This window comes from Littorina saxatilis, linkage group LG5, assembly GCF_037325665.1.
Source record: "Littorina saxatilis isolate snail1 linkage group LG5, US_GU_Lsax_2.0, whole genome shotgun sequence".
Classification (NCBI taxonomy): Eukaryota; Metazoa; Mollusca; class Gastropoda; order Littorinimorpha; family Littorinidae; genus Littorina; species Littorina saxatilis.
This window is the reverse complement of record NC_090249.1, coordinates 49,285,188-49,293,328: the sequence shown is the minus strand read 5'-3', so window position 1 is coordinate 49,293,328 and position 8,141 is coordinate 49,285,188. Positions and strand designations below refer to the sequence as shown.

Here is an 8,141-nt window from a genome sequence, read left to right as displayed (position 1 = left end):
ACGACCTTGGCACAGGTGTCCAGATACGTCTTGTGGCCGTAGTGTTGTGTCTGGTGTTGGGACATGTGTGGTCAGTTGAGACACATGGTTGTTCCCGGTGTGTGTTGTGAGAATGTGTCGTGTCGTGTCGTGTCGTTTACCTGTACGTTTGTCAATAAGTCGGTTAGTCGGCACACCTGCTAGCTGGCTGTCTTAGTTATCTGCCGTTTTGCTGGTTCGTTAGTCAGTTTAGTTAGTTAGTAACTTAGTAACTTGGTTAGGTGGGAAAGTCGATTAGTCGGCAGTTAATTTATCAGTGTGTCAGTCGATGTAGTATGTAGATAGTTAGCCAGTTTGTTGGGGAAGGTATGATGATGTTTTTCAGTTTTAAGTCAGTCCCGACACAATCGGTTTTATTTCGTTCGAGGTTGCTCCGAGATCCTATACACGGTAACATCTGTGATTTGAACATACACTCCAATAGATTGCAATATATGTTCCGTCTTTAAAATCAAAGCGTGAATATATCTATCATCTGACCTTTAGCAGGAGAAATGCATAAGGCGTGTGCGTATGTCTTCCGAGTCCAACAATTCAAGTAACTACTTATAAACTTCGTGTTTGATATAGGTTAAGAACGTTAAAAACAATAAACAAGACTTCTTGCTGGCGTGGCGTTACAGAATACAGAATACAGTATTTATTGAGCCAAGTGACATTAAAAAACATTTAAAGCACAAGGAATTTTGCGTAGTGTTGGTAAAATCACGCACTCACACACACCCACACACACACTGACACACACACGCCCACACATACACTGACATACACACCAACACACATGCACCCACACTACAGCAGTCACGATCACACCATCACACGCAGGGCAGACATGAGGTAAAACAAATGACAATCATCTATTAAAAGAAAATGTACAAAGAGTGGTCTAAGATGCTGGTGGAAGGGTCTACACAGAATACAATTTTATAATCTAATGCATGGTTAGAACTAGCCCATCCCCTCCACCCACCCACTATATGTTTACACACTTTCGTGCGCGCTTGGCTTTCCTTTTAACGTCACATGTCTTGGTTCATTTTTAAACTTTGATTTTAAACTCCCCAAAATGGAATCGAACTTTCTTTAACCTACTTTGCTGGTTGGACTTGATATTTTAATAATGTAGGATTCAGCCGAGTTATCAAAACATGCCCTTTTGACTGCTATTGCCACGTCAGCAAATCAAAGCAGAAATGTATTATCAATGCGAAACCCATCACTTTGTAAGATATGCACAAAGATGGAGGCAGCAAATATTGTCACACTTACTGTGGTTCTTCTCGTTGTCTTAACGGTCAACTCTGTTGTTGGTAAGTGTTATTTTTCTTTATTTACAAATTTTTTTTAAGTGTGTGTGTGTGTGTGTGTGTGTGTGTGTGTGTGTGTGTGTGTGTGTGTGTGTGTGTGTGTGTGTGTATGTGTGCGTGTGCGTGTGTGTGTGTGTGTGTGTGTGTGTGTGTGTACCGGTGTGATTTCACAGTAGTCAATGTCTTTTCTCCTATTTACAATGTGTTCAGCAGTTTTGTTTGTTTGATCGTTCGTTCGTTCGTTCGTTCGTTCGTTCGTTCGTTAGTTCGTTCGTTCGTTCGTTTGTTTGTTCGTTCGCAGGATCTGCTGAGTAAGTTCAAGAGTCATCTTTGAAACATGGCAATTAGAGATCCGAACAAAAGCTAATCCAAAATCCCTCGTTAGCCCTATCACTCGATCTGTTGACCAACGTGTGCGCGATCTGTTGACCAACGTGTGCGCGCAAAACATCTTTAGCTCACTTTCATGTACTTTTCGTTCCCAGTTTCGGCGCAACAGTCGCAACAGAGTCAACCCGCGAAGCTGGAGGAATGGAACCGTGAAGGAGGAGGTAACATGACCTGTGTGTGTGTGTGTGTGTGTGTGTGTGTGTGTGTGTGTGTGTGTGTGTGTACGTGCGTGCGTGCGAACGTGCGTGAGTGTGTGTGTGTGTGTGCGTGTGTGTGCGTGTGTGTGTGTACGTGCGTGTGTGCGTGCGTGCGTGTTTGTGTGTGTGTGTATGTCAGTGGGTGCGTGTGTGTGTGTGTGTGTGTGTGTGTGTGTGTGTGTGTGAGAGTGTCTGTCAGCCTGTGTGCGTGCGTGCGTGCGTGCGTCTGTCCATCAGTCTGTCTGACTACCATACTCTCTGTCTGTGACTACAGGCAGCAATTGCACAAGCGGCGACGCGTGTCAGGGTTTCAGCACGTGCAAAATGGGCGGGGTCAAGCACTGCTGCACAGCGTCACACAACAAGCTGAGGGTCAACCGTACCGCTCTCACCTGTACCTGTCTGCCCGGGGCACACAAGGACACCTGTTTCGGCCCCGACCCTCAGGGTAACTTTTTGTTTCATCATAGAAGGTCGCCCCCTTAATACAGTGAAACTCCCTTGTAATATCCTAGTTCTCGACCCTTAACAACGATTTTTGTAAAAACGTTTTGATATTCGATCTCAGTCTAAGACCGCCCCTAAATACAGTTGAACCCTCTTTTCATATCTAGCTCTTGGTCGGCCCCTAAATACAGTTGAACCCTCTTTTCATATCTAGCTCTTGGTCGGCCCCTAAATACAGTGGAACCCTTTTTTCATATCTAGCTCTTGGTCGGCCCCTAAATACAGTTGAACCCTCTTTTCATATCTAGCTCTTGGTCGGCCCCTAAATACAGTTCAACCCTCTTTTCATATCTAGCTCTTGGTCGGCCCCTAAATACAGTTGAACCCTCTTTTCATATCTAGCTCTTGGTCGGCCCCTAAATACAGTGGAACTCCCTGTTAATATCCTAGATCTCGACTCCTAAACTGAAACAATAAAAACCTTTTCGTTGATATCCTATCGCTTGTCAGCCCATTTAATACAATGTATAACCCTTTATGAATATTAATGCAGTGCGACCCCCTTCTGACATCCTTGCTCTTTGCTCAGATGTTTCACGCTTCACGTTTATTTTTAAAATTTCCCTTTCTATTTACACCTGTTTTTCTAAGATTTTTGGTGGTCGAGAAAGGAAGATTGGGAGGGCTACGTCGGTGAGTAGGGGCACTGTTGAAGCAAAATATAGCATTACATGTATTACAGTTACTTAGTCTTAGAACACATCCGTGTTAATGATTCGGGTTACCATTTCAGATCCGTCCAAGCTTTTACTTGGGATAAAACCAGCCCTCCTCTTGGACATATACAGTAAATCAGCTGCTTGGCTATTCAGTCCAGCGAAGGGTTGGAATCTCATTTTTGATTCATTCTTTTCGCAATTCGATACCAGAGTCCATTAAGAAATTAATTCATCAAAACAGGAACCATTTTCACTGAAAGCATTAACCAGGCTATGGATTGTTGGTATGTCTCTAAGTGGAGGGATCGATGTTGTCCAGTATCCCTGGTAAAAGCCTGGCCAGATCTGAGATGGAGGTTCGAATTGTCAAGTGGCGAGGCAACGACTCAACAGTTAAATGAAATAAGAATTATATTTGAAATCAAACCGGCACGGTTGGCCTAGTGGTAAGGAGTCCGCCCCGTGATCGGGAGGTCGTGGGTTCGAACCCCGGCCGGGTCATACCTAAGACTTTAAAATTGGCAATCTGGTGGCTGCTCCGCCTGGCGTCTGGCATTATGGGGTTAGTGCTAGGACTGGTTGGTCCGGTGTCAGAATAATGTGACTGGGTGAGACATGAAGCCTGTGCTGCGACTTCTGTCTTGTGTGTGGCGCACGTTATATGTCAAAGCAACACCGCCCTGATATGGCCCTTCGTGGTCGGCTGGGCGTTAAGCAAACAAACAAACAAACAAAAATTTCAAATCAATCAAAGGTCGAGAAACCGCTTTGCAAGCTTGTTCTGGGTGAAATGGTAAACAAACATTACGCAGCTTATACATACTCATTGACAGGCTAACATTTGAAACTTCAAACAGAAACTTCAAATTTGAAACTTCGTTGTGATGATCGTGTTTTGACGCCTCACCAACGCCGTATTGAAGCCCGACGGAACGAAAAATTCAACAACAATAATTTTACCAGTTATATTCTCAACCCCACCTTGTTCATTGTGAAATGATAAGGCAAAAAATAAAAAATAAAATGTTGGTTTAGGGTAACGTGACCACAAATATCGGGTTAGTAGGTAGGCTTTTTTAAATAATTTTTTTTATAAATTTAGTTGAGTTTGAAGAAGGTTATTTCCCTTAGTCTCGGTATGGTTTGCAAAATGTGCCAACAGTTTTTGTTTTGTTATAGAAATGAAAAAAAAGGTTTAGGGTCGGCGGGAAAAATTAAACCAACATTTTTTGTTGTTGGCATAAACAGATATTACGCAGCTTATCCGCACTGACAGGCTTACATTTGAAACTTCAGGTTTTATGATTATGTATTGACGCCCGTCCAATGCCGTCTTGAAGCCCGACGGAGCGAAGATTTAACCACCAATAATCTTTCGAACACAGAATTTGTTACACATCTTGATTGAGTTACGATGCTTTTATCTCTCAGCAGTTAACGAGAGCTGTGTGACCGACACGAACTGTCGGAACTCGGCAGAAACTTGCCCCGTGGGCGATACCGTGTACTGCTGCCCACATGACCATGCGTCCATTGCGCATATCCAAGTTCATGCCAAGGTGAACATCACCAAGTGTATCTGTCGCCATGGAAACACGTCCAGAAGCAAATGCGTCATCACTCCTTCCGCTGCTCCTCCGTATAGTCTCACTTCCGCTTCCGCTGGCCTGACATGCGCAGTGCCGTCTTTGCTGATCGTCCTGCTCGCTTTGTTTTTCGAAGAAGACTGATGTTTCTGTCAAAATATTTGATCTGATAAACAAAGAGAAGTGATTTAAGCGGTCTAAATGCTCACATGTGTAAAAGAGTAAGTGAGAGTAATGCGGAACCCGTCTCCTGGCACCGGAGAGAATAACAAGCATTGAAATGAACAAGCGACTTTCATCTTTAAGAATAATAAGAACCCAATTGATCTATCGACTGAATGTTTTTATATCGCTTCAAGCAACTCGTATGTTCCTCGTTCTCCAAGGCACTTTAACTAACAGTTACTTACACAGTCATACTCAAGAACCAGCTTTTAAAGCTGTCAATATCTGAAACATATGAGGCGGATTGTTAGTTACAGATCTGAGACCTGAAATTAAACAAAGGGATGTTTTTTGTGTTTTTGTGTTTTTTAGTTTTTTTATATACTCACAAAGACAAACATACATTCATTTGACAATCTTGTCGGTAACAATAGAAGCGTATTAAAATATAGACCGGACAAAAGCAGCACATTCTACATAAAAAAAGAGTTGACATAAAGACAAAGTGACTAAGTCGAGAGCATCAAATCAATATACATTCATTCAATCTATGTTCTCAAAAAATTCTCTGTACAATTTCCAATCAAAATCAAACTTTCCCCTATTACACCTTACACTACATAAATAATTTTCGTCAAAAAATCTCCTTTTAGCCATCTTTACAAATCCATTTAAATGTGGAACAATTTTCTTAATTTTTGAAACAAATATAATGTTTGGCCAACAAAACAAATAAATCAAATATCCTATCTGTAACCGTTCCTCTTTTACATCCCAATATTACCAACTCCTTTGACAAAACTACTTTACCTGGTTCCAGGTAAGGCCCATCTTCTTGGTGTCTGTGTTGGGGTCTCAACGCCAGGCCTTTCTTGGCCAACACAGAAATTCCTTGTGTGATGAACATTCTCTTGCATGCTCACAGAATAATGTTATGACATTAGCCCTTCACCATGGTTTCACCAGGTGTAATATTGTAGCCAACACAAAGACAGACACACATGTGCGCCTTATAGAAGCATTATGATACAAACATAATCTATAAACACACACACAACCAGTCCTGCACATTCATCCAAAAACAAAGGGATATGTTAGCGTTCTAAATGCATATGACATGTGTTACAAGAGTAAGTGTACCTTGGAGAATGAGTAACGTATGAGCTTGCGGCGATCATCCTTTTTTGTGTGGGTAAAAGTCGTTTCATTGCTTGTTCATTATTCTCTCTGGTGCCAGGAGATTTGTTCCACAGCATTCTCGCTTACTCCTTTTGCATATGTTGTACGCATTTAGAGCGCTTATGTCCCTTTGTTTCTCCGGCTGAGGTTTCCGTTGCTGTTATTCATTGTAACTCCCAAATTCTACCAACACATGTTTGCAGTTTGAAAATGTACATGTTACTTGGCGTTAAATTACACATTAAAACCTTTTCTTGACTTTTCACGGTTTTAATTATGTTGTGTAATATATTATATAATTATGCTTAACGTTAGCCGGTTCTTTTGTGTTTCTGTTGTGTTGTTGCTCTATGGTGGGCAAGTAACTCTTTGTGACCAAACTATGAAAATCACATGGGCACAGGTGTGTGTGAGTGTGTGCTTATAATTATGTTTATGTGCACTTGGGTTCCAGATTCCGTGTGTGCCTGCGTTCGTTCGTACGTGTATACCTGCTCCTGTCTGTCTCTCTGTCTATCTTGTTTCCACAGCCTTTCTTTCTGTTTTTAATTTTCGCTCACCCGTATCTATACGCCTGTCAGCAAAATCAACATGTTTCCACACAAAACCAAACAAAACTCCGCCTCATTACCAAAAACACACTCGGCACTGCAACTTCCTCCCCCACACAAAAATGTCTGGCCCAATTGTGTGACGGCTTCGTTCCGGTGACAGTGTGAAGTTTGTTAGCACGTGCGTGGCATTAGCACAGTGTGGCTTCTGACGTTTCGGACGGCACTAAATTCCCCGCCGCCTGTTCTGTCACTTATGCCAACAAGTCGCGCGAGAAGTTCCGCCTGTGTTGAACGAGAGAGAGAGAGAGAGAGAGAGAGAGAGAGAGAGAGACAGAGAGAGAGACAGAGAGACAGAGAGAGACAGAGACAGACAGACAGACAGACAGACAGAGAGAGAGAAAGAGAGAGCGAGAGAGAAAGAGAGAGCGAGAGAGAGACAGAGAGAGAAAGAGAGAGCGAGAGAGAGACAGAGAGAAAGGGAGAAAGAGAGAGACAGAGAGAAAGAGAGACACACAGAGCGAAAGAGAGAGAGACAGAGAGAGAGAGAGACACACAGAGCGAAAGAGAGAGAGACAGAGAGAGAGAGAGAGATCTATTTCCCGAGGGTAATAGATCTAGAATAAGCCTGTTCATACTTTTTCATATCCAGAACGCGCCCAAACTAAGTAGGAAAAACCCACACATTTTTCAGATATTAACAAAATTAACAAATAATCAACATATTTAACATTGATGAACTTAAATATGTTTTACGTTAGAGAGAGCGTTAGAGAGATGTTTTGGATGTTATGGAACACTTTTTTTTATGAGTGTCCCCAAATTAGAAGGTTTTGGACTTATATTGAAAAAATGTTGAACCGTCTGACAGGTCGGGCTTTCTTATTGTCTATTACAGATGTATTATTCGGAATCGAAGAATGTCAGGAATAAGCGTTAATTAACCATGTTTTATTGATAGCAAAAATGTGCATTAGCAAAATCGCATATTCCATTGGAAATTGTATTTCAACAAGAACTTGCGCTACGAAAGGTTTTTCCCCATTGTCCTTAGTTAGATTGTTGTTGAATTAAAATGTAATTTAATGGAAATATAACCTGAAATGTAAAAGAACAAGTCGCGTAAGGCGAAATTACTACATTTAGTCAAGCTGAATGAAACTGAACACAGTGCATTTTTTCACAATGACCGTAGTCCGCCGCTTGTCAATCAATCAATCAATCAATATGAAGCTTATATAGCGCGTATTCCGTGGGTACAGTTCTAAGCGCTTGTCGAAGAGTTGTCAACACAGGACTGACAAAGAAACTAACATCTACAGACGGACACGAACCCTATCACACACTAGCAAACCTTGATAAACATACAACAAACAACTGTTTAACAACAATGTACACATCAATAGCTAGGTCCAAACAAAATAATATTAAACACAAAGAAAACACCTCTCACAGAGCACAGCACAAGAATGTCTTTTGGGGCACAACACATCACGTCGAACATGAAAGTCGCAGCCAGCTACGGGAAGAACTGAGTCTTCAACCTACTCTTGAACGCGTC

At 41.9% G+C, this 8,141-nt stretch overlaps 1 protein-coding gene across 2 annotated transcripts; it reads left to right on the top strand.

Moving 5' to 3' along the window:
* The first annotated feature begins 579 nt into the window (after nt 1-579).
* On the top strand, nt 580-6,343 carry LOC138967362 (uncharacterized). Of its 2 annotated transcripts, none has more exons than XM_070339890.1 (4): nt 580-1,349; nt 1,832-1,897; nt 2,208-2,381; nt 4,534-6,343. In XM_070339890.1, exons 1-4 carry the CDS (start codon nt 1,244-1,246, stop codon nt 4,827-4,829), a joined length of 642 nt encoding a protein of 213 aa, XP_070195991.1. In that variant the 5' UTR covers nt 580-1,243; the 3' UTR covers nt 4,830-6,343. The 2 variants fall into 2 exon arrangements, with proteins under 2 accessions (XP_070195991.1, XP_070195990.1); XM_070339889.1 differs by having other exon boundaries at nt 583-1,349; nt 4,531-6,343.
* Nucleotides 6,344-8,141: the final 1,798 nt, after the last annotated feature.

Bases quoted from the DNA above. Each gene is read 5' to 3' on its own strand.
- LOC138967362 (XM_070339889.1), top strand. From the start codon at position 1,244: ATGCGAAACCCATCACTTTGTAAGATATGCACAAAGATGGAGGCAGCA. The intron at 1,350-1,831 runs GTAAGTGTTATT...TTTCGTTCCCAG, and splicing joins AACGGTCAACTCTGTTGTTG to TTTCGGCGCAACAGTCGCAA. The intron at 2,382-4,530 runs GTAACTTTTTGT...TTTATCTCTCAG, and splicing joins TTTCGGCCCCGACCCTCAGG to CAGTTAACGAGAGCTGTGTG.